General features: G+C 44.1%; 3 protein-coding genes across 3 annotated transcripts in view; 1 reads left to right on the plus strand and 2 right to left on the minus strand.

The window, feature by feature from the left end:
- Nucleotides 1–16655, minus strand: part of fam49bb (family with sequence similarity 49 member Bb) — a 33828-nt gene extending 17173 nt beyond the window's left edge. The window contains exons 1-2 of the mRNA XM_061093738.1: nt 16571–16655; nt 7215–7305 (exon numbers count right to left, since the gene is read on the minus strand). The gene's annotated coding sequence lies outside the window, so the exon portion shown is untranslated. The remainder of the gene's footprint in view (nt 1–7214; nt 7306–16570) is intronic.
- A 1306-nt stretch (nt 16656–17961) lies between these two features.
- On the plus strand, nt 17962–19865 carry eef1a1l3 (eukaryotic translation elongation factor 1 alpha 1, like 3). Its single transcript, XM_061093569.1, has 7 exons — nt 17962–18105; nt 18182–18361; nt 18444–18740; nt 18815–18965; nt 19109–19365; nt 19439–19673; nt 19759–19865. Exons 1-7 carry the CDS (start codon nt 17962–17964, stop codon nt 19863–19865), a joined length of 1371 nt encoding a protein of 456 aa, XP_060949552.1.
- Nucleotides 19866–20864: 999 nt separating this feature from the next.
- asap1b (ArfGAP with SH3 domain, ankyrin repeat and PH domain 1b) overlaps nt 20865–26337 on the minus strand; it is a 47494-nt gene continuing 42021 nt past the window's right edge. Inside the window, exons 23-28 of the mRNA XM_061093568.1 lie at nt 26163–26324; nt 24356–24434; nt 24147–24211; nt 23516–24060; nt 22741–22863; nt 20865–22219 (exon numbers count right to left, since the gene is read on the minus strand). Coding sequence (XP_060949551.1) covers nt 22145–22219; nt 22741–22863; nt 23516–24060; nt 24147–24211; nt 24356–24434; nt 26163–26324 — 1049 coding nt within the window. The 3' untranslated portion in view covers nt 20865–22144. The remainder of the gene's footprint in view (nt 22220–22740; nt 22864–23515; nt 24061–24146; nt 24212–24355; nt 24435–26162; nt 26325–26337) is intronic.

Raw genomic sequence — 26337 nt, forward strand, 5'->3', positions numbered from 1 at the left:
AGTGCTGACATTCCACTACTCGGCTGCAGCATGAGGATCCACGTGTCCTGCCGCTTTACTATGGATGGAAAAAAAGAAAAACAACGCCCTCCCCTCTCCTCTCCTCCCCTCCTCTGCTCCCCAGCCGGGCGCAGACACAGCACAGAGCGTCACGTGGGCTCGGCCGTGGAGAGGCTGAGAGCACGCCTGGGGTGTGTAAAGGGAAGGGGGGGGGGGGGGGGATGGGGAGGCGGCGGTGGCGGTGTGTGTGTTTATGTCTGAAATAATGTGGGTCTGGACTGGGAAATGCCTGGCTCATTATTATTAATTTTTTTGGGTCTGTGTATGATATTTAAGTTAAAAATTAAACAGTAATATGGGGTAAGGATGAGTGCTGTGTATTATGGGGTGTGTGGAAGGTGGGAGGGAGGGGTGGGGGGGGGGATTTTGGAGCGTCACACTGCGGCAGAGGCGGGCAACGCCAGGCAGCTTTAAACTTGACCTAGATTCCCCGGGTGACACGCCACATCGCGTTAGCCCACTCAGCCGGACCCCGGACCCGCCGGAGCTGGCTGACACTGGCCCGTTCCGACAGGCAGAAAATGGGGGAGCACTTCCCGGCGTGTGTGCCCCTAACCCCCCCCAAACACACACACACACACACACCCCTTCCTCTAAGCCATGTTGTCTTCCCCAATTCAACTTCTCCTCACCCCCCCCCTCCTTCGCCCATCCCCTGCCAATTCAACCCAGCTGACTAGAAATGGCTTAGGGGACACATGGCGATGAGGAAAAGGGGGCGGGGCTTAGGGGGAGGCCGCCATTTGTTTGTTTTTGGGAGCGAACCTTGATTACCTCGTAGCCACGCCTTTGTGTTGTCACGCCCGGGTAAACATCGGCTAATGCTCCTCTCACCCAGATTCTATCACATCAAAACAAAACCGAATCTGCACGACTGGCGGCGGCGCTTAGAGTGACATCAGCTGCCGGCGAATATTAAAAATATTCCCTCCTTTAAAAAACAACTCCTTTAAAAGCTTCCTGCATCACATCCCATCTTCACTGTGTGTTCATCAGGGAAATGAACACGTGAAGCCGGCAGTTTTGGACCAGAGAGGCAGTTTCAGAAGAGGAGGATGAAAGTGACAGCCCCTCATCCTCGGCTAAGCCCCCTCTCTCTTTGGACGGCACCAGATGAAAGTTGGAAACCATGGCAACAGGCACATACACAAAGAGTCAGCTAAAACGCTGGCTCCATTGAAATTAGAGCGAAGAGGCTCTCAGCGCCGGCTCGGCAGTCACACCAATATAACACTTTACCCCATCAACACAGAGAGAGACTGACTGGGAGTTTCAGAAGCAATTACTGATTTGCTTGATTTTAAGACTAAGCTTCTACAGCAGAATATATCACATATATCTATATCAGAGCCACAAAAGTTTATTTGATTCTCCAAAATGAAGAGAAGGATGGAAATATTGCGTGACTGACATGTCAAAGGGTTATGGAACCTGGCCACGATGTCTGTATGAACTCTTTTCCAATTTCACCACTTTTGACTCTTTCCTCTGCATCCGCTGAACATCTGCCTGAGAAGGAAGCCCCCCCCCCCACCCCCCCCACCCACCCTCCCTCCCTGCCCTTGAGAGTCCTCTGACTTCCCTCCTATAGGACGTGTTAGGAAATCATTAAAAAAAAGTGGCATATTGCCTCAGTGTCCTCAGTCAAAGCAGCACCTCCTTCAGGGGCAGCTGCCTCCAGAACCCATTCACAGACTGATCCCCCCCCCCCCTGGTTCTTTTGCCCCGAACCATCATTACTCGCCCGACCTTCTGACTGACTCTGACTCACCAGCATCACTGCATCCTCAAGTCTAACGCAACATTCAGAGGGATTACTCCTCACAGTTTTGTGTGATGACAGATGAATGCCTCATTTGAAATGAGAGAAACACACGTGAAGCGTCACCTCACTTAGTTTTTCCCGGCAGATTGTGAACCTAACAGGAATTTGGGTGGGGCTCGCTGGAGATTTTGGAGGGATGATGCCTGTCACATGGAGGAGCACCCGGGGTTTTTATTTCTGTGAGAGATGAGTGCCATCTGGAGGAGGAAGGCAGTAGTGCATGATGGGTAACGAAGACCACTCCCAAACCGTACACCATCACAAACAAGCTTTAGGGACGCTTCGTACTTTCAGATACAACTGCAAGGGAACAGCTAGAAACCTTACAATTAGTTGAATCAGTAAAATAAAATGCTGTCATCTGCAAAAACTAATTTTAAAATCTTTGCAGCAAATAATATAAATATCTGATTCTAATAAAGAACCAGCTCCCTGGATGAGGACTGGCATTAATGACTGATCCAAGAGCTCCACCCAGTGTTTACATGCAGTCACTTCAGGAGATAAAGGGGATTTAGATTTTATAAAAAAGGAAGAGAATTCAACATTATTATTATTATTGACTAAATCTAATGTTAATCTGCCTTTTGACAGGATGTCCAACATGTGCGGCTGCAGGAGGGAACTTTGACAGGAAGTTCCAGAGCCATCCAGAGGCATAAATAATAGATAACTGAGGAGAAGCCGGGAGCTTTTAGCTGACATAACAAGCCACTCCATATATTACACCCACTTAGACACATCATCTCAAATTACCCATGCAGCCTGTGAGGGTGAAGAGGAGCAGGGGCGTTTTCCATATGCTGACTCAAGACTGGAGCAAGTGATATTTCCATGATATAAAAAACTCGTGACCAAGTCTTTTCATAAGTAAACTCCTGAAAGACAAAGACCCCCTTTAGTTTGGAAGTGTAATCGATGGCATTTGTTTGGAATCACTGATTTTAGAGCTAGAAAACATAAAATCACAGAGATCTAGTAGTCAGACCCTTTTTATTTCATCTAATGTTGCAGCCTTATGCCAAAATAAAAATAATCCTTTTTTTAATCTTTTCCAAAAATGGAAATACATAATATTTAGGCCCTATCCTCACAAGCACCTTTGACGGGGATTAGCAATAACATGTGCACACCTGGGTTTAGGGATTTTACTACCATGCTTCTCAGATAGACTCGTTCTCTGTCAGGTCAGATGGCGAGCGTCGGTTCAGAGCTATTTTCAGGTCTGTACAGAGATTGGGTTCAGGTCACTGCTCCGTTTGGGCCACTCGAGGACACCCGCTGTCCTGTTGGAGGGTCCTGAGGGCTCGGATCTTTTAAAGGATATCTCTGTACTCTAGTAAAAATCGAGGGGAGGCTGAATTGAATTAAATTAAATTCTCTGCCAGTGAAATACACCTCCACACTACCACTACTATGCTCCACCTCTAAAATGGGATTGATGAGCAGTGCTGGTTTCCCTCATCAAGGTGTAGTAACAGGTTAAAGATGATCATGAAATATTAGAGGCACTTGAGCTTAATTGTAAGCGTCATAGCAAAGTGTAGGAATACTTGTGTCAATTTGATATTTCAGTGTTTTATTTTTTAATAAATATGCCCAGTTTTCACTTTGTATTTTTGCTCAGAGTGTGAATTGATGAGGGGAAAACATAATCAAGGATTTTCAGCATAATGTGAATTCTATATTTTATGTGCAAAATCCACTATATCAGGCTCCACCAGCTGGGGGCAGTATTGACCAGGTTATGATCCTAGCAACAGGAGAGCCAAGGAAAGCTTCTCCTCGGGCTTAGTGAGCTAATCCATCCTGTGCATATTCACACAAAACTCTGCTGCATTAACTCGGCTCCATTCTCTGTTTGTAATGCAACGCGTCTCCTGCTCGCCTGCACCGCCACAGGCTTGTGTACTGCATGCTAACTAAAATAGCTCGTTGTTCAGGCTATTATCGTGAATGGATTTGAGTCTCACTCGAGCACCACGGCAGCTTGGGGTTAGCCTATAGACACACACACACACACACACACACACACACACACACACACACACACACACACACACACACACACACACACACACACACACACACACACACACACACACACACACACACACACACACACACACACACACACACACACACACACACACACACACACAGTTCTCTGGTGGGGATGCACTGACTTAGTGATCCTATATATGAACCACCTGAGGCTAAGCTGTCAAAACGGTGCAGCATTCAAGCAAAGGAGCTTAACAAGTGGAATGATAGCTCTGTGTGTCATGGAGACAATCTCCAAGGAAGAAAATACAACAGGGATGGGCAGACAGACAGACAGACAGACAGACAGACAGACAGACAGACAGACAGACAGACAGACAGACAGACAGACAGACAGACAGACAGACAGACAGACAGACAGACAGACAGACAGACAGACAGACAGACAGACAGACAGACAGACAGACAGACAGACAGACAGACAGACAGACAGACAGACAGACAGACAGACAGACAGACAGACAGACAGACAGACAGACAGACAGACAGACAGACAGACAGACAGACAGACAGACAGACAGACAGACAGACAGACAGACAGACAGACAGACAGACAGACAGACAGACAGACAGACAGACAGACAGACAGACAGACAGACAGACAGACAGACAGACAGACAGACAGACAGACAGACAGACAGACAGACAGACAGACAGACAGACAGACAGACAGACAGACAGACAGACAGACAGACAGACAGACAGACAGACAGACAGACAGACAGACAGACAGACAGACAGACAGACAGACAGACAGACAGACAGACAGACAGACAGACAGACAGACAGACAGACAGACAGACAGACAGACAGACAGACAGACAGACAGACAGACAGACAGACAGACAGACAGACAGACAGACAGACAGACAGACAGACAGACAGACAGACAGACAGACAGACAGACAGACAGACAGACAGACAGACAGACAGACAGACAGACAGACAGACAGACAGACAGACAGACAGACAGACAGACAGACAGACAGACAGACAGACAGACAGACAGACAGACAGACAGACAGACAGACAGACAGACAGACAGACAGACAGACAGACAGACAGACAGACAGACAGACAGACAGACAGACAGACAGACAGACAGACAGACAGACAGACAGACAGACAGACAGACAGACAGACAGACAGACAGACAGACAGACAGACAGACAGACAGACAGACAGACAGACAGACAGACAGACAGACAGACAGACAGACAGACAGACAGACAGACAGACAGACAGACAGACAGACAGACAGACAGACAGACAGACAGACAGACAGACAGACAGACAGACAGACAGACAGACAGACAGACAGACAGACAGACAGACAGACAGACAGACAGACAGACAGACAGACAGACAGACAGACAGACAGACAGACAGACAGACAGACAGACAGACAGACAGACAGACAGACAGACAGACAGACAGACAGACAGACAGACAGACAGACAGACAGACAGACAGACAGACAGACAGACAGACAGACAGACAGACAGACAGACAGACAGACAGACAGACAGACAGACAGACAGACAGACAGACAGACAGACAGACAGACAGACAGACAGTGAGAGAAGGAAGAAAAAGAAAGCAAAAGGGAAACATGAACAGGAAACAATTTCTAAAACATTCTGCTCTAAAATAAGAAACATGCAAATCCTCTGTGAGGCACAACAGCTCAACAGCATGGAAATTAAAAAACATGGAGAGTGCGTGTGTGAGAGATCGCACAAGAAGTATCGAGAGCTGAGAGTTTGTCGTGAGCAGTGACCCGGCGCCCTGTCGTTACATAAATACACTGGGCCTGGGGAGGGGAGGGAGAGGGGGGGGGGGGTGCAGGAAGCACCTACTGTACATCTCTCTGCTCCTTTTTACAGCCCACAATGCACTTCATCCCCTGAGCCAGTGTTACACATGCACCAACAGCACGGCACATTAAGATGATATTAATAGGCAAAGGTGCACCACCGGCGGTCTTACATAACGATATGTCTGTAGTGGTGCACGCAAGGTACAAGCACAGAGATTAAAAATGCTCAATATCTTTAATCCTTGGTGACGAAAAAGGCTAAATGGTTTTTATTTTAACACAAGCCATTACGCCTGAACAGCAAGAGGTTCAAGGAAGATGTTAAAACTGCATTTCAACAGTTTTTATGATGACTTTAATTATTACCTGCACCAAGGAGGTTGTGTTTATGCCCCGAGGTCATTGCTTCGACTTCCCAAAAACTGTAGGACGGATTACCACAAAGTTTGGTGGAAGGATGTAGTGTGTGGGTCAGGAAAGAACCTATTAAATGTTTGTGTGGACCACAAATCCATGGTCAGATCGAGGACAATTTTTTGATTTGAGGCTGCTGAACAATGTCCATAGAGAGCAATATCTCCACCTGGGTATTAAAACAGCAAAGTGAGACAACAGTTCCACGATTTCTCCTCCCACCTGCACTGAGCCCACGCGAGCAGGGGAAACACCAGCAGTGGAAAGAAAGCTAAGTATCAACAGCCATTTACAGAAAAATGCCTCCATCGATTCAAAGTCCTTCATGACCTAAATTCCTGCTGAAACAATGGGAGAAATGCAGGCGCACAAACCAGAGGGATGTAGAGAATTATGTCTTTTCCTCTCAGTGACCTGTGTTTTCCAGCGCTGCGGTCAATTCAAATGAAGATCAGATATGATTTTAATCCTTGGATGGATATAAATAGACACGTAAATGCAAATCAGCAGTAACTGTGTGAACAGGAGATGCAATCTGGACATGCAAAATGGAAGTTGACATAATAAAAATAGCCCAATGGGGGAATTTTCATCGATGAATTGAACACTGAGATGAAACATACAGACTTAGATATTCAAATTAACAGTAAAGTTGGTTTTCGGACAATACTTCAATGTTTGTATGAACCCTGAGTCATAAGTCATAAGTAAATGAGGCTGTGAAGAGATCTCTTTTCCCTAATTAATATTCCATTAATTGTTATCGTAATTTTTCAAACACCATTTAGTTGTAACTTCTCAGTTGTGGGCGTTTGCTGCTTTTCTTTGTCACAGTAATCAAATATATTCAAGTTTCTCTGAAAGTTTTCACCATTTTCTGACCATATGTCACCCACTAACATATATAAACTTAGATAAAAGATAAATTGAGACAACCATCTGCAGATTACTCGCTGTAGCCACTTCTGAACCAATCACACGACAACAAACGTTCCCCACGGCTTACAGGTGAGGCTTGTTAGGAGGACTCACCAGCAGTGGAGCTGTGCGACTGTCAGTCCGGAGCAGGGAGGCCTGGCCTGGCAGTGGCCCCGGGTCACAGTCCTCCAGCAGATGTCAGCCTCTGAAACACAGGTCGACACAAACCACATCTAAATGAAACTCTACGCAGGAGTATAACAAAGTAGGGCCTAGCTCAAACAGCAGGAGAGAACCTGCACACGCATGTTATTTCACTTCTCTCTGACAATCTGTTATAACTCAATAACAAAACACACAAGAGAAATAACGCAACCAGAGTTGTAACAGTTATGGTAAGGATCCAGTAAAAGGTTTGCCGTTATGTTCTGCTGTGCCTAACTTGGGGAGAATGGCCGAATTGCAGACTGAGTTCAAAAAAACATGGAACAAATAGCTGTGCATACAAAAAAAACCACTTCCTATTGTGCAACACTTCCTCTGATTCACTTCAGGTTATCTGCAAGCCGCCCGGCTTCCTCCTGTACGAGTGCAGTAACTTAATACACTCAACCCGGCTCTCGTTTACCACCCAACATTTAAAAGACGACCAATGCAAACTGCGAAACTAATTAAGTCGTTTAAAAGACACCTTGCAAATGCCAGGACCTAGAGTAACAAAATCACCGCACACTTTTCCGTTTTCCGATTGAACACATTCTCTTAAAGCCACAAGTTGGTTTCACAAGATTTGCAGAGAACAAGCTCAGCAGACTGCGAGACCAGTAGTACCAAGGAACTTCTCTCTTCCACAGCCTGCATGCAAATGAAGGGCAAACGCTGCAATGTTGGTCATGCGTGATTGTGATCAGACTTCAAGCCCTGAAACTTCAAATACCCACAAGAATGGAGAGAGGCCTGTGGGGGTCAGCCGGAGAATCCAACAATGTGAAAACTACAAAAATAAAAGCAGGAATAATAGAACCACTCTGAACGTGAAACTGTAATACAGAGTTACGGCCTCTTTTCTTTTCCTGCTTTCTGTCAGAAGCTTTCCTTCATGCAGACTGGCCGCTCCTCCGATGGAGCGGGCCTGTCAGAGGGGAGCTGCTGGGTGACATCTGTGTCAGGGCGTCATGGGAGTCAGCCACACATCATGCTTACAGCTGGAGGGCACAGTGACACACGGCCAGATCAGCCCTCAAATAGAGGTTAATGTTTAAACCCACAGAATGTGGAGTGGAATCTTTAAACTACTCTCCTGCATCACGTTCTTTATGATGAAAACTATAACTTCACAGTCAAGATTAATAGAGCAACTAAGCCAAGATCATTAAAATAACAACATGCATTGCACATGTCATTTAATTCAATTTTATTTGTATAGCGCCAACTCAGAGGGTTAGGAGCCGAGAGATGGGTGCTCTGCTCATGACAGCTTCCATAATAAATGTGAGGTGACCTGATAAGTCCATCTTCTGTAGAATTCACTCCCACAATCTAAATTATCTTTTAAAGCAACTATACATATATAGAAGGAGGAGGAGAACTGTCATTCACTGCAGCACTGACGACAAAAAAGCCTCACATGATGAGATCATTCATGGGCTGTGTGTGTGTGTGTGTGTGTGTGTGTGTGTGTGTGTGTGTGTGTGTGTGTGTGTGTGTGTGTGTGTGTGTGTGTGTGTGTGTGTGTGTGTGTGTGTGTGTGTGTGTGTGTGTGTGTCGTCATTCCACTTTGCTCATGCCCCCAAGCAACAGATAAATCCAAGCTATCAGGGGAAACTCAGCTCCAGGATAGTGTAAGTATTTAACATTAGTGTAACTATTTAACATTTCAACTCTGAGGCGTCTGCTTGTCACATGAGACGCTTTTCATCCTACAGGAATATAAACTTAAAAATAAGCTATTTAAATAAAAGACCAAGTCGGTCAATAGATCAATGACATAAAAAAAAGAAAATCAGATATTAAACATGCTTTAAAAATCTCTTTTCCAAACATCAGTAAAGCAACACGACTGATCCGACGCTGCTTTAATCCCACAGGATCAGAAGCAATCAAACTGGGCTCCATGTTCACATCCTGCTGTTTCAAATACTTAATTCCTTGTTTTGATTAGTCACTTTCAGAGCGTGTGCACAGTAGCTGCTCCGCGTCAACCAGATCAGAGGAGGATGCGTTCAAGAGCTGATGTCGAGGGGCTGGAACATCACAGCAGCTCCAGTTTGCAGGAGCAGTAATAAGTCGACAGGCCGCAGATATTCGTTTGCCTTTTATCTATAGCACCACATGAAGGGGTCGATCGTTGTGTGTGGGCCGGCTGCAGAGTGTGTGTGGTACACATGTGTCGAGTCCGTCTATAGATGAGAGCCCTGAGGTGATCTACAGGATCTATATGTGGAGCCCGTCCATTTGTCACGCACATGGAATACATAGGGTTTATTAGGTTTCCCCACACACACTTTATATTCATCTTTAAACTGTTGAGAAAAACGTAAACTGACCTGTTGCTTGAAATTAGCTCCGTCTGCCGTGACACGATTCAAAAACGCCACAACTGCCACTAAGTAGACTTTGTGGTGGGACTGTTCTGACCCATATAACATGTTTAAGACTCTTTTTAAAACGCTAATAAATGTGACATTACTGTTGCTATAAAACTGAAGTGTGTGTCTGAGGGATTGAAGACCAGCCAGTACAGAATTAAAGCCCGAGGCACTTGGACACAAATCCGTCGTTGTGGTGTGAGTTTCAACACCACTGAATAAAACTTCCATTAAAACTCAAGTTGCCATGACAACTAGTACTCCCCTTTCCCCTGCTGGCGAGCGAGAGCCGAGGACGGAGGAGGGACATATCGAGTGAAGGTGCCGAAGCCAACGGAGCACAGCGGAGCCTCTGTGGAAAATCATTTCATTAAGAAAACTCCCACCGCTCAGGTCCGTGGACTGGAGACGCTCGGACTGAAATGTCACAACAAATAAGTTGTTAGGGTTTGCTCTTCTCATCTGGACACAGGAAGGCATCACAGCACGTAGAGCTATTACAATCAATCACCACACAGAGGTATAGAGGTTTGTTTGTTAGTCTGCCATTAAATTATCATTATCTTCATCAGTGTGAGCTTTGGAAAGAAGCCAACTCCAGTCTTTTCAACAATATCAATCCACTGACATGATGTCAACTTGAGACAGACATGAAACCAAAGACTTTAGTAAATAGGCATAAAACACAAACCAGTTGAAAACGAGAAAAACATGTAGATAGTCCCACGTGACGGTTTCGATTCGATTGTTTTGTCAAACCAACAGAGAAATACCAAAATATATTTAGTTCATAATAGAGCCCGACTAATTTATAGGTTGGTGAATGAATACAAATTTTGTAAAACAATTGTTTGATATGAAGTATCAGCGCTTACATTTGCCAATATGCTTCAATTTTACATATTTATTTTTCTTAAACATTGCGAAATAGGACTTTCACCATTTTACCAGTTAATACAAATATTTAAAGCAACAAATCACAGATCTGAAATTACTATTTGTCCCTGAACAATTAAAAACCCTGGATAATGAGCCCTGTGTTCTGCACCACAACACTGCGTCTTTGTCAAGAAGGAGAATTATAATCGTTTATCAGCAGCTTACAATGTTCTAAACATGGTTAAATATTAATGAACTACGCAGTTGCAGTAAAAAGTGGGACAGGATTTCTCCCCGGGTTTATGTGACTGTTTAACACTATGAGTGTGAGAATGAAGGTTTGGTGCGGGGGCGGCACAGCAACAGTTTCATGCAACAAAAAAAAAGAGAAAAATCTTAATTTCCTGCTGGTCGGCCATCTGTGGCAACACCCTCCTCTACGTGTCCACAGACAAGTGGGCGGCCACATGAGGACTTCATGCCTGCCTCCTTCAACATGCTAACAGAAGCATCAACAAGGTGCAGATGGATTCATTCTGATCTGCTCGCTGCAAAAAGAAATTCACTTTACATCTAACTGATTTACATGAATTTTGCTGAATTTTGAAGACATCTTGTACATAAATGTCTCTTTTCTATGATCTGAGCCTGGAACGGTTTTCACTGCAAGTGTGAAAGGTATGGAGGGGGTGGGGGGGAGGTGAAAGACGTCACTGCTTTTTTTTCCTTTTGAGTGGGCCTTGCTATTTATAGCCTAATGTTAGGAGATTCAATGCAAAGTCCACTTGGCTTCTTCTTTCCGCATTTACTCCCGAAGATGCGGCTGATGCACGCAGGGAGCAACAAATGAAAGCATCCTGTTGGCCGCCTGCAGGAGAGGGAACGAAGAGGAAGAAGAAAAGGAGCTGCTCCCTCTCTCCTCTCATCGTGCACATGCTTTAAGGCTTCACATAAGCCAACATCACAGGGCGGAAGTGAGAGAGTTGAGAGGAATGCTCGAGTCTACCAGCACAGCAGATCAGAAACCAGCACTCACACAGTGATTCATGCACATCAGAGACATACATCAAAAGTATATTACTGCTGCCGCCAAAGGGCTGCACACACACACACAAACACACACATACAGACACACACACAAAGCCAGGACCTCCACAGCTTTAGAACATCTCGCTCTGCTCATTTAACAGCAATAAACAGTGTCGACTAAATCTGTTAGTGGGCTGACGAGCAGGGAGCAGGAGCACTCAATGTTTCCTCACATACAGTACGGACTCTTTTGTGAATTCAAACCACTCACATACACTCTCACTGAATCCATATGGTGTCTTATGAGAGAGAGAAGAATGTAAATGGACAATTTGTTCCAGAAGCTGAATAGCAGCATCACTGAGATTAAACAGCTCTATTGATTGTGAATAAAGATCGATGACGTGTCTCTTCTTCTTCGTCACACTATCCAGAAATGAAGCTTGAAATATCCTGGAATCGAACGCTGCCATCCTGCACATTTAGAGCCAGAGTCTGACTAAGAGCGATCGGGGGATGGAGCTGCAAGAGAGAGGTCCAGCAGATGCACATGCTTGACCATTCAGATCACCCAGTTTTTTTTATAGCATCAAATAACAGATTAAAACCAAACAACAGACACATGAACACATCAGTGGGATAAGAAGCACAGAGAATGAAAGAAGGAGTCCAAGGTTTCTGTATTTGATGTGAACTTTGAGTTTTTAGTTTGGTTTTATGATGCAGACTCTCCACCATGAGGTGATCAAGATGTGGTTTCACATTTGGGATGCCATCATGTCTTCGATATTTATATACAGTCTAGGTCATGGCTAAGACATAAAGGCTATGAAAACATACACCCTAAACCCTAATAGATAGATAATAGATATGTATATGAACAGAATAAACAAGTAGCACAAAGATAACGATCAGAGGGATAATGTAAAGGTCAGAGTCAGATATCTAATAGATTTCAGGTCCCTAGTAATTCTGCTCTGTACAGGAACACAGGCCTGCTCCAATGGTGAGGTGGTGTTGGGGTGTGGGGTTGAGGGGGGGAGACTCAGTCGGCCTCTCCCAATGACTGACTCAAATCACTTCAGCTATGATCTGCTTGAGGACAAGTGCAGACATGCAGCAGTGAGAGAAGAGGGAGAACCGTGTGCACTCGAGAGGGAAACGAGATCACTGAGGAGAAGTCCACGACTGATTATTGTATAGCTGTCAAATAATACAACTTCCATGACACTGACAAATCACCTGTCTCTGTAATTGTAAGTCGAGTGCCTTTAAAAAGTATATAACCTAAAATTAGATAAATAGAATGATGTCCTCGCTGTGTCATGATCATGTTCAGACAAAATGCTGAACAGGCCAAAGCAGCCAGAGGAAGTTCAAATCCAAACAACTGCACAAACAGCATTAAGCTGTGGAAAGAGATCGATCCAGCTCTGTTCAGTATGAAGCCAAGACACAGCAGCACCTGGCCGAGCACGCTGACTAACACAAACCTTGCAAAATGTGTAAATACTGAAATGTAGTTGTGTTTGCGGACTGCGTCAGAGGACTGCTGGTTTGTATTTGAGCCCCTTGTCAACTTGTTATTGTGTGAAACAACTAAAGATCAAATAAGTCCAATACGATGCAGGTGGAACTGAATAAAAAGCTGAGAAACAAGGTTAAGTGGGTCAATAACAGCTTTGCACGGTAGTAAGGTAAATACTCACTGCTTAGTTAATTAACATGGTAAACGAGTTGGATTGTCCCAACACTGCAGACCCTAATGTTGCAGCAATGACTCAGCTAGAAAAAATGCAAAGTGTGTGTGTCTGTGTGTGTGTGTGTGTCCATTTGCTGCCGGAAATATATCAAATCGTCTGACTGTCAGCAGGAGACATCAATAAAGCTCATATCGACAGTAACTGAACCTCCAGTCAGCGTCTCACGGGGGGGGGGATCAGGAGAGTGGGCTGCACTAGATGGTTCTCGCCACTTGAAAATGTCCCAATCAGATATTATACAAAAGGTGCATAATTGTAATCATAAGTTTTTGTTCTCATGACTGTTTTCCCTTTCAGTGTAAAGACAGACAAAATGAGAGTGTCTGAGCAGCTCTGTCTTAAGAGGTGCTTGAGACGACTCCTGGAAAACTGATGAATAATTAAAATGACAAACCATTATGCTTCCTCTCCTCTCATGTTATCAGCGTCTACAGATGGTCCAACTAGAAAAGATATTTGCTCAAGACACCATGTGGAAACTCTTCACTTCACTGGTTCAGTGGATCCCATTGGGTGGAAATCAGACAGTTTAACACAAATTTAATACAATATGAGGCTATTTTTTTAACCACAATTAAAAATGTGTCTATTCCTGTTATTTAAGCATTAATATAAGTTAAATGTAATGCAAAATAAAGGTCACAGCCAGATTATAACCACGCAGTGATAAGTTAACACATAGAAATATCCATTTCCTAACCTGGAAGCTGGCATTTGCTCTGTATTACACAATATCCGATCACTGTTGGATTTTCTGAGAAAGGTCATGCCTACCAAACGTGCATGCCTCTGCATGCGTGTTGTGCATAATGAGCCTCATTCTACTTTCATGCTTGTTTGACAAACCACAGCCGTGAGAAGAAAGAGAAGAAGCTCCTGCATGCGACTTCCTGAAGCCTCAAAATACTCAACACCAGATTTCACCTTTTTTGTCACAAGAGGCATTTCCTCTCACTTTGGCAATCTGAGTAACTGCTGCTGCAGATATTTCCATTCAACACGGATCAAAGTAAGGATTCTGTTCACTTCAAGATAAACTGAGAGTTTGAAAGTCGCCCAGGACTGATTTCACATCTGTTCACGCCACTGCAGAAAGAGAATGAGACACAGCAGAGCAAGTCGTACCACGTCTCCCAGAGTCCTCGTCTGTGGGAGAAGCCGGGGATGTGTCATGTTGTTTCCAGACCAAAGTTACAGGGCAACGCTGAATCAAACTATGAGAGCAGACATGTAGTGTAGATGTAAGTAGGAGTAAAGAGTGAATCTTCATCACAGGCCGAACTCGCCTCTCACACGAACAGAAAGCGTGACAACTCTGAGACAAGTTACATCAGAGCACAACTACTTTGCACTTTCCTAACAAGGCATCAAATCTGTCTTTCTGGACGTTTCACTTCCACTTTCAGGACGTCTTCAGAAACACGGGCAGAGAGGAAATAACACGCACTTCCGTTCGCTGCTTGTATGGTTGTGTAGACAAGTGATGCAAACACAAAACAACTAAATAACTCCAGTCAGATAGTTGTCTGAGCTAATGACAGCTTTGTTAGTGGACCACATGAAGACTCTTGGAAGATACTGGGACCCAGTGGTTGGACCCAGTAGCACTAAATCACATTTACTCTAGAACTGCACTGGAGGAGAATGTTGGGAAACCAGCGGGTACATATTTCCATTTTAAGATACTTTACACAGCGTCTCAAATGGAAATATCGCACTTTCTACTCATCTACGTGTATACGACAGCTACAGTCACTAGTTATAGATCAGAAAATGAATTAGCTAATTGGATCATTTTGATAATTTTCTAGCAAAAACAGTGGATAAGAATTTCCTGTGTTATACACACACAAGTAAACTAAATTTATCTGGGGGTTCTTTGGACTATTGTACATGTGTATGAACAGTTATTAGAAACTCAAAGCAATAACCTACCACTGAATTTGATTGCATTTTAAAAAGTCACTGCTCTAATTGCACTAGTTTTTACTGTATTTACTTTTAAATGTTGTGTTTTTATGGGGAGTGGGGTTTGTGTGTTCTGGTTCTTTTTCTTGTTATGTGCTGAAGCAGATTCCACACACCCAGTAAAGTGGCAGTAAAAGTCCTGACTCTTGAACTGACTCTCGAACTGACTCTCGAATTGACTCTTGATTGACCCTTGAACAGACTCTTGAATAGACTCTTGAACTGACTCTCGAACTGACTCCCGAACAGACTCCGGAATAGACTCTTGAATAGACTCTCGAACTGACTCCCGAATAGACTCTGGAATCGACTCTGGAATAGACTCTGGAATCGACTCTGGAATCGACTCTGGAATCGACTCTGGAATCGACTCTCGAATCGACTCTCGAATCGACTCTCGAATCGACTCTCGAATCGACTCTCGAATCGACTCTCGAATAGAAGCATGAATCGACTCTTGAATAGACTCTTGAATAGACTCTTGAATAGACTCTTGAATAGACTCTCGAACTGACTCCCGAATAGACTCTGGAATAGACTCTTGAATAGACTCTCGAATAGACTCTTGAATAGACTCTTGAATAGACTCTTGAATCGAATCTCGAATAGAATCTCGAATAGACTCTCGAATTGACTCTCGAATAGAAGCATGAATCGACTCTTGAATTGACTCTCGAATAGACTCTCGAATAGACTCTCGAATAGACTCTTGGAGAGACTCTCGAATTGACTCTTGAATTGCTTGTCAGCCGGTTCATTTCCTCTAAAGCAGCTTTGCAGTCGCCTCCCGTCCCGCGGCTGGAAGCGAGCAGCCTAATCCAGACCATACGGTCAGTCTGGATAATCTGAGGCCGGACACCAGCTGATGAACGTGGCCTGCGGCCGGCACACGGGGTCCGGGGGCATGTCACAGTCAAATGCCTCCGGCCAAATAAAGGAGAAACGGTAGCCGGCGGTGTCGCCTTGAGAAACCTTCCGCTGGGGCTAAAACAAAAAGAGGAAGTTAACGGTTCCAAACCGAGGACGTGACCGAAAACACCCGAAAGAGAGACGTTTCTAATTAAAGTGGAATTCAATTAAAAACAAAAAACTCAGTTTCAGTTTTTTTTTGAGTCACCATTCATTTCTTCCCCCAGCGAGGAACAGAAGTGAGTGAGTCGGGAGAAGCTCCGGTGAATGGCAACCGGTGGACCGCGGAGGAGGGGGGGTGGGAGGAGGCGCTGGGTTTACTGGTTTCTCTTACCTGGATGCTGGTCCGGGGACTGGGGGGGTTTGGAGCTGGAAGCCGCCTCGCTGGGAACCAGCAGCGGTGCGAGCCGAGCGGAGAAGAGAAGCGATCTGCGGCCGCTGCTTCCGGGTTGGCTGCGGAGCGTCACTGCCGGAGGGGGGCGCTCGGTTTGAGTCACCTCTGCGGGGCGGGGTGAGAGCGGGAGAGAGACCCGCCCGTGCGCCGCGGACCCGCTGAGGTGATCCAACCCACCGGGACTCGAACCGGATCACTCCCGCTCCGACCCGCTCCACCGATGTGTCACCGCTGCTTCCATTAGGTCCTTTAGAACCCGGTTTACTGACTGTGGCGTAGCGATACCAACACTAATTAAAACTGTTCATCACCAGTAATTGTATAATTTAATTAATAATAATAATAATAATATATATATAATAATTATAATAATATGACTCTTCTTTATCAGTCATATTATTCTATTTTACACACACACACAATCTGACCCCAGGTAACCCCATGTCGTCTTAGCGTATTAATTGTTGTTAATAATAAACAGCTGAGTGAAAGTATGAAAGTGCTTGAAATGACACAAACTTTGTGATTTCTGGTGATGCAACATATAGGCTATATCCATTGTCTTTTCTGATATAGATGTTGCATATATATATATTATAAAAGTTAGCAGCTGGTGATACAGATACCGATCCTTCAAGTTATACATATAAATCAGACAGGAGAAGTTACGCAGCCTTGCAACAAGAACATGTGACTTGTCTTATTCTCTGAAGTGTGATGCACCATTATTGATGACAACAGTTTCTTGCTTAACACAGTCAAACAGCTGTTCCTGTCAAATTAGAAACACATCTATCTCCCGTCTGATCCTTTTCTCTTTGTCTCTTTGTGGTTAATCACAGTTTGTTTGATGCACACAGAGAAGCTGTTTATTAAAGCTGTTTGAAATGGTTCCACCTGCAGAACCCACCGCACCTGGCTGTAATATCAGCTCATTAGATGATCCACAGAGACTTTAAAACACAAACTGACTCTAAGTGCTCGCTGCACGATGATTAAAGCTGGAGCTGGAACATTTGCACGATTCCTTACTTTGCACTATTGTACATAAATGAAAGAAACAGCATTTCTGACAAGTATTTAAACCTTTGCAGCATTTTATTCTCCTTCTTTCCAAACTGTTTAACAGCATCGCTCCTCAGGCGACTGGACTGCCACCAATTAAGCTTAATGATGCAGCACACCTGAATCCTGAGTGGTTCCTGGAGCTTATATAGTCCGTGCACAGATCCTGTTCCTTCCTCTTTGGTAGCAGCCACAGAACACGTCCACACAGTTGTTGCATCTCAGGGGAAAAATTGTTTGTTTGCTCAGCAAGTTGACTTTCAGCCATGGTGAAAGAGAAGTCTCACGTCAACATGGTGGTCATTGGCCACGTGGACAGCGGCAAGTCGACCACCACCGGACACCTGGTCTACAAATGTGGAGGCATCGACCAGAGGAAGCTGGAGAAGTTTGAGAAGGCGTCTGCACAGGTGAAGAACAAAAGGCCTGAAACCTAATGTTTAAAATGTTGGAAAACCACTCATCTAATGTGGTGTGTTTTTACAGATGGGGAAGAGTTCCTTCAAATTTGCCTGGGTGTTGGACAAGCTGAAGGCCGAGAGGGAGCGTGGAATCACCATTGATATTTCACTGCTGAAATTCAACACACAAAAGTACACTATGACAGTTATTGACGCTCCAGGCCATCGAGACTTCATCAAGAACATGATAACCGGAACATCACAGGTAAAGATCGCTGAATGCTGAATTTACTGTCCGCATATATGTATTCTGACTCTTTAATGATGTAAAACTACTGTGGTTTCAGGCTGATGTTGCCCTCCTGGTGGTCTCTGCAGCCAAAGGAGAGTTTGAGGCCGGTGTATCGAGAAGTGGTCAGACCAGAGAGCACGCCCTGCTGGCGTACACCCTCGGTGTCAAACAAATGATTGTGTGTGTGAACAAAATGGATCTGACCGAGCCGCCTTACTGCCAGAAGCGCTTTGACGAGGTGACACGTGGCGTGAGCGGCTTCCTCAAGAAGATCGGGTACGACCCCGGGACTGTGCCCTTTGTTCCCATCTCTGGCTGGACTGGGGAGAACATGATCACCGCAACCCAGAAGGTAAAATACAGATTTAGCTTGAAGTCAATAAGGTGACTTATCAATGTGTTAAATTGATGTGTGTGTGTGTGCAGATGCCCTGGTTCCAAGGCTGGAAGGTCCGACGTAGGGAAGGCCACTCCAATGGGAGAACTCTCCTGGAAGTACTGGACTCGATTCAGCCTCCTGTGCGCACCATCAACAAGCCGCTTCGACTACCTCTGCAGGATGTCTACAAAATTGGAGGTAAGGAAAACTAATTTGATATTAAATTGAAATTAAAACTTGATTTCCAGGCTTCAGACTTGGTTGATTGTCTTAATACCCTTTAATGAGTCAGTTGAGTATTTAGGAGGAACTTGTTGAATGCTCTGTGTTCCTTCCTCCAGGAGTTGGGACGGTACCGGTGGGCAAGATTGAAACTGGCATCCTCAAACCCGGCATGACCCTGATGTTCTCCCCCGCCAAACTCACCGCCGAGGTCAAGTCCATTGAGATGCACCACCAGGGGATGGAGGCGGCCCTGCCAGGACACAATGTTGGCTTCAACATTAAGAATGTGGCCGTCAAGAACCTGCGGCGTGGGGACGTGGCCGGCAACGCCCAGCAGGACCCTCCGTCAGATGTCAGCAGCTTCGAGGCCCAGGTCTGTACGAAGCAGCTGAAGAAGTTTGACCATTAACATGTCTGCTTGTCCTGATGGTTCCTTGTGTCTGCAGTTGATTATCCTGAACCATCCAGGGAAGGTGAAGGCCGGATACTCTCCGGTGCTGGACTGCCACACCACCCACGTGACCTGTCGCTTTGCCGAGCTGAAGGAGAAGCTCGACCGGCGCACGGGCAAGAAGCTGGAGGATTCACCCCAGGCCCTGGTGTCTGGAGATGCTGCCACAGTCAGACTGGTTCCCATCAAGCCCATGTGTGTGGAGAGCTTCTTCACATACCCCCCCTTAGGTACAGAATCAGTCAGAGTCTTTATGTGAAATGAATCTCCCTTGTGTGGTCTTCTGAAGTGTAACATGTTTGTCGTGCTCCTCAGGTCGCTTTGCAGCCAGAGACCTGAAGCAGACAGTCGCTGTCGGCGTCATCAAGTCAGTGGTGAAGGACCATGGGTCTAAACCACCCAAAGCCCAAGTGGTTAAATAAGTTAGTTTCTGTTTACCAGTATTTTGGTATCACTACTTTGTGTACAGTTATTTTTATTCAGACTGAATCTTTGTGTTTTGACACAAAGTATTTGTTTTGTGTTTTGAAGTGTATAGTATTCCTGTGTTATCAATCTCAAAGATACTGTTGAGTTGTATTTTGTTTAACATGTGAAGAGATAATAAAAAAGTATTATTTGAAGTTCACGTTTCAGACTTTTGACTCATCTGCTCTTAAATTGGTGTCTGATTAAAAAAACTGAAACGAGAGTAAGGTTTCAATATCGTGTTATATAACTACCAGATCAATGTAAATGCACTGAAGTCCTGCATGCAAGTCCTCTGTATTATGAAAAAAGTAATGGTCCATTGACTGATTCTGTCTGGCATTATTGGATTACTAAACCTGATGGACCTACAGCAATTTAAAACTGTCTAATTCTACAATAAATACTTATCTACAAGTTTAGTCCAGTCTTTTCCTCAAATGTCTGATTCCCTTGAAACATGAGGTGTTGAAATAAATGAGTCATGAGGCAAACTTTCTACACTTCTCCTTCCCCACCATATTGTTAGGTCTCAACCGTTGTGTGAAGCTAAAGATAATTAATCAATTCAATTTTGAAATTATATTTAAAACCAAATCGATTGTGTCCTTTTATTCCAAACCCTAAAAAGGGAACTTACTGATAAATATAAAAGTACAAGATTTCCCTCTGAAATGTAAGTGTTCAAATTAAAATGTGCCTAAAAGAGATACACTACTTGTGTACTTGTCATTTGTTACAATCTACAAGTTGGATTTGTTTCTTTTACAGATGAGAGCTAATTATCCTGAAGACTGTAAATCACTTTCCCTTGTTTCTCCATCTTGAACAGTTGCTCGAATAAGCTGCTTAGAAAAATGCACATTTCCCTCTAATGCTGGAGTTTTGAAATTCCACATGGAGACACAAACACCTTGAAATCACTCGGTACAATGAAAACTACAGGAGCAGTCTGAGGGTTGAAGTACAGCACTTTTAATGATACAATGGGTTTGATGGGTTTGTTCCTTAACATGGGAAGAACTGCAAGTCAGTGAGGACCAGGTGAAAATACATCGGCTCTCCAGCCTTTTACAAAGTCCACTCTTCATCTAAAAGACATCTCTGGTTCACAGGCAAACCTGGAAATGTACTGAATCCAGTAACGTGGAATGATATTACATGACTCAAACAAAAAAAATATAATAAAAATTCAAGCTCATGAGGTTTTACAAGACACTGAACTGTGAACACAGGTTGGTGTGAAACGTCTAGCCTGTCAGAAAATCAAGTTATTGCTAAAGATGTTGAGTTTCCTGTACTTGTTATTAATAGTGGCTTTTAACGACAGGATACTGGTTGTGGAGTCCTGCTTAATTAATAGTGGCTCTTCAAACCCTGAGGTGAGCGTCTCAGAACGCAGCACTCCACTCAATTCCAGTCATTGTTACACCATGCACAGAGAAGGTCAAAGCACTGCGGAGATGGGAGTAGAGTTCACACACGGAGCATACACACAGTGAACAGTGTAACAAGGAGTAAATTAGTGACCTACAGTGAACCACAGGCTTCGATATTCCACCACACAGTAGCAGCAGGTTTCTATACTGTAAAACAACCATAATACGTGTACACACACACAAAGCAAGCAAGAACGAGGAGTACATTTAATGAAAGATCAGTGGGAGACTCCGGCACCTTCAGTCTATTCTGGTGGCAAACAGGGATGCAAGACACGAGTAGTGACGCGACCTATTTCACAATCCTTTTTCTCATTTGTCCTTTTTTCCAGAAATATATGCTGATAGTTACTTAGAGGGCCAGTAAAATGAATACAGATAAAACTCAACCTCTACCGCCCTGATGCTTAATCTGACAGGCAGAGAGCAATGGTACATGTTTTGTACAATAAAACATGTATATACACTCACACACAAATATATATATTTACATACATATATACACAGTAACAGCATAAACATAGACTTTTAGGTAAGTGCTAGGGTTCTGAGAGTGGCTTCGTCACAGCCGTGCTATAGGGTTAAGATAATACTGGTAGAGGAAGAATACACACATTCTTTGTACAGCATGGATGAGGAATCCATGGCTAGATCATCCTTCTTGGGTTAATTCTTCTTCTTCTTCGTTGTTTTTTTTTTTCTTTAGACACTCGTCACGTGACAAGAGGTGTAATGATCGCTATTTACAGGTGCTCCCGATTCAGGGGGAGGTGTAGTGCAAGTCTCTCTGGCTGTCAGTCACTCAGGATGTGCACAAAAGACATGGGGAACACCCCCTTTCTTTCCGGATCTCCTTCAATGTGCCCGATCTGGAAATAAAAAGCATGAATTAGTATGTGAGGACAAGATTATGATCTCGCAGTAAGTGTGTTTATGACCCTGTTCAGACCTGGTATGAAGATCTCTCTCACAAGTGGAGAGCTTCAAGTTTGTCTGTTCACACTTGATATTAGAATGTGTCCTGAAAGTGTCTCCTGTGACAACTTGTGACAGGATCTCACTTCCCCACTCACCCAGTTACCCAGAGTTTACAGACGTGTGTCCAACAATGTGTGTGTGTCTATGAAGAAAAACTATAATGTTGTGGCAGTGGCTACAAACAAATCAATGTGTGATTACTGAGCATTCAGACCTGAACTTAACACTGATCCGATCACAAGTGGTCACAGGAGAAACGATAAGGACACATTTTAATACTGGGAGTGAACAAACTTAACAGAACAGATGTTTATACCAGGTCTGTGGAGCCTCTGTGTCTTCAAGCTGGTTCAGAAACCGTCTGAGAACCAAAAAAGTGGAGGTAAAGAGTAAATAGTGGAGCAGGACTCACCCACCACTCCCCGTCCTCCTCGCCTGTAACTATGATCACCTCTCCTTCCATAAAGGTCAGCTCGTCATCGTTGTCAGCCTGACAGTCGTAGATCGTCTTCACGCGGCGGGATTTGCTCTTCCCCTGGACATATTGTTCAACATGATTTTACATTGTAAAGCCGCTGTGACCACAAATACTCATTTTAAAACAGACAAGGAGACAAAGAGAGACGTAGAAAGCATCAAAATCCAAGATGGAAAATCTCAAGGACAAGAAATCCCCTTGGAAGTCAAGCAAATACCTGTAAAATCTAAATGAAGTGGCTGTTCACCACCTTCAGTTTTTTCTGTCTTTAAGTGGGACAAAAATTTGCAGCCTGAGGGGACAGAGCTTCTCGGCACCAAACTGACAGCAGCAGGAGAAAATGCCACCAATACATCAGTATTTTTTAAAAACAGAGTTTTCGAAGACGGATAAAATGTGGAGCAGTGAGGGACTTGTTCCTCAGGGGAATTATTGCCTGAATCCAGCAGAGGACATTAAAACAAACCTTGAACAGAATGTTAAAAAGCTGATAGCCAGTGTCAGAGTGATTTATTGTATCACACTGGATGTTTTATATTTATAAATTAATAAAACTGCGACGGAAGAAAGCCAATATTGTTCTAAAAATCACAAAGGGGTGAAAAATAGAGTAAGAAGTAGAAAGTAGACAAGCTTAAAGTAGAACTGCAGTTAATCAGTTCTACATATGATAATAGTTCACAAGCTTTAGAGGTGAGCGTGTTTGTACCGTGTTTATCTTCCTTGGTAGCGGCACAGGCGTCTCCGCGGTTCCTACCGGCGTCCCATTGGTGTCCTCAGCAGTTTGGTGGGAGGGGGTGGGGACGTTTGCTTGATTAGGTGAGGGCGAGTCTTGAGGTGGAGGTTGAGCCTGCGGCTGAGGTTGGGTTATAGGCGGAGGTGGAGGTTGCGTTTGAGGCCTTTGCAACGTCTCTGGAGGGGGCCGGGGAGCGGACTCAGCCACCCCCGGTTTGGGGGGGATGTCGGCGAGGTGAGGCTTGGGAGGGAGGTCTTTGAGCTGGGGTTTGGGCGGGAGGTCTCCCAGCTGAGGCTTAGGAGGCAGGTCAGAGAGCTGCGGCTTCGGAGGAAGTTCTCCGGGTTTCGGAGGGAGATCAGACGACTGCGGTTTGGGGGGCAGGTCTCCCAGCTGAGGCCGTTCCGCCGGAGGAGCCTTCTGAGGGGGGTCCGCTGCCGGCGGGGACTTCTGGAAGACCTCTGGAGGAAGGCTGGATTTATCCATAGACGGGTGTATGGTGTCAATCTTCCGCAATGCCACTGCAGAGAGGAGCAGATCACCACTCAATCACCTCTTCATTTTGAAAGTTTCTATTACAATAAAATCAAAAAAAAGGAGACTTTACCTTTTTGAGGTAGTTTGGGAAGAACCCTTGGACCAAGTGTGGACTTTGTGTTGCTTGCAGTAGAGCTGGGGAGAGATTTCCAGATTAAACAGAATCTAAGAGGCTGCTTGCACCATCTCAGCTGGAGTGTATTTGATCATAGTGAGTGATGTCATAAATTTGAGACGCCTGAAACCACAGATTTCACCGTGGCTGTCGTGTTTCAGTACCTTTGCTGTTGAGGAATGCCTTCAAACTTGTTAGACACAGGAGACATCTTGCTGACAGGAGGCGGGGTGGAGTCACTTCCTACACAAGTAACATTAACGACGACAAACCGATTACTCAACAGCAGAGCACTCACCACGAGATTATATTGATATAAATGTGGAAATAAATAAACATGCTGTGATGGTTAAAAAAGAAAAAAAATGAGGGAGGCGTCATCTGGCTGAGCTTTCCATGAGCCCGTGTTGTTTGGAAACTAACGTTGTGCAAAATAAAGTTTAATTAGTGGTGGGGTGTTACAGTACGTGTGACACAGAATCCACAAACACCACACCACAGAGGACAAACAATAACAAGAGGAATTACAGCTAAAAAAAATCCCCATTTTACAGATAGGGGATAAAAGACCGTTTGATTTCACTCCCTCTATCTCCAAGTCTTTGGGAGGGAACCTCTCTTTTCAGGGGGTCTGCATTTCAAAAATATTAAAGTAGCTGTGTGTCTTTCAGTAATGCGAGAAGCCAGAAGAGTAAAAACTTGGTATAATATCGAAAAAAAGGAGAAAATTAATATATGAATAAAAAAATGCATCATTAGGGTGAACCAGTCATCCATTATTTCGTTTTTATCCACATTTAATTTAGATCCTTTATTCTATAGTATATATAAACTGCAAATTAAAAAAAAAGGCAGCGATGATTTGTGCTGTTCAGGGTGAAATTAAACTTAACTACTAAGAATCTAAACATCAGTAAATGTTTAGGCCTTAAAATATCTTTAAAAAGGTTTATTCTTTGAAAAAAATAACCCTTAAGAATGAGGCTGGTGATATTCTACAGTATTGTCAACAAATCACATCAACAACCAACAGTAAATTAAGTGAACTGACAAATACTGTGTCTCCAAATCCTGATACTGATTTCTGTGTATATTAAAACCGTGAGCCAGACTCTGGATGTCAGGTTCCTTCAGTATAATGAACAGGGACACTGTAGTTTACACGCACAAGCCTGGTTGCATTAATATTCATGAGGATATTCATGAGGAAATAATATAATTATTAACTGCTAGTTGACTTTGCCATAGTATTTTATTGACGAATTGTTTTATACCTTGTATTACTGTGTATATATATATGCATATTTATTTCATTCCTATTTATTCAATGTATTAACTTTTAATGTATCAACTTTTTTATTGTACCCTCGGCACCATTGAAAATGAGGGTCTTAACCCTCAATGTGTCTTCCGAGGCTTAAATAAATATTCAATCAAATGTGTATAAATCTGAAACTGAAAATTGTCTCCTACAAATGCACTATTAACTCCTGTTAGAGTAAAGTTATAAACATTAATACACATGACAGTGACGAGCTGTTTAAAGAGACATTAAACTGTGGGAGCTGCTTTTAAAGATTTACATCTTCATTGTGAAAATGTGACAAACACATAATTTTTGTGGGTTTGTTGACAATATTAAAATAAAGGATAACACCAGCCTTATAATCTGACTCAATAATCACTTAAGGGCTTTTTCTGGAGCTTTCAATAGCATGTTAGTGCAGGGAGTTGACTCAGGAGGTTGTTGTATTGTCAACAGATTGTGCACCGGTTGATTAAATAGGTGAAAGCTCTGGACAAAAGCTGGCAAGTGGACCTAGAGTTTAGATTATCTTATCAAAACTTCTATACATTTGTTTATTTCAGTGCAGATCTACTGAAATCCTCCAGCCTCTCTGGAGAATCATGATATTCTGGCTTCAGGCTGGAGCCAGGCCGACTTTACTGTTACGTGTGCTTGCGTCTCACCCCCAGTCAAGCCCCCTTTACTGTGTGGACTGTGAGAGAGCGGGCTGGGTGGGTCAGACAGGGTGCGTTTGTGTCCAGGAGGTGGGGGCGGAGGCCTCTTCTTGGACAGGGTGGAGCTGCCTCCTGGAGTGAGTGTAGAGGGAGGGCCAGATGGGGGAGGAGCTGGAGGAGCGAT

This window comes from Limanda limanda, chromosome 20, assembly GCF_963576545.1.
Source record: "Limanda limanda chromosome 20, fLimLim1.1, whole genome shotgun sequence".
Taxonomy (NCBI): Eukaryota; Metazoa; Chordata; class Actinopteri; order Pleuronectiformes; family Pleuronectidae; genus Limanda; species Limanda limanda.

Bases quoted from the DNA above. Each gene is read 5' to 3' on its own strand.
- eef1a1l3 (XM_061093569.1), top strand. From the start codon at position 17,962: ATGGTGAAAGAGAAGTCTCACGTCAACATGGTGGTCATTGGCCACGTG. The intron at 18,106-18,181 runs GTGAAGAACAAA...GTGTTTTTACAG, and splicing joins TTGAGAAGGCGTCTGCACAG to ATGGGGAAGAGTTCCTTCAA. The intron at 18,362-18,443 runs GTAAAGATCGCT...CTGTGGTTTCAG, and splicing joins TGATAACCGGAACATCACAG to GCTGATGTTGCCCTCCTGGT.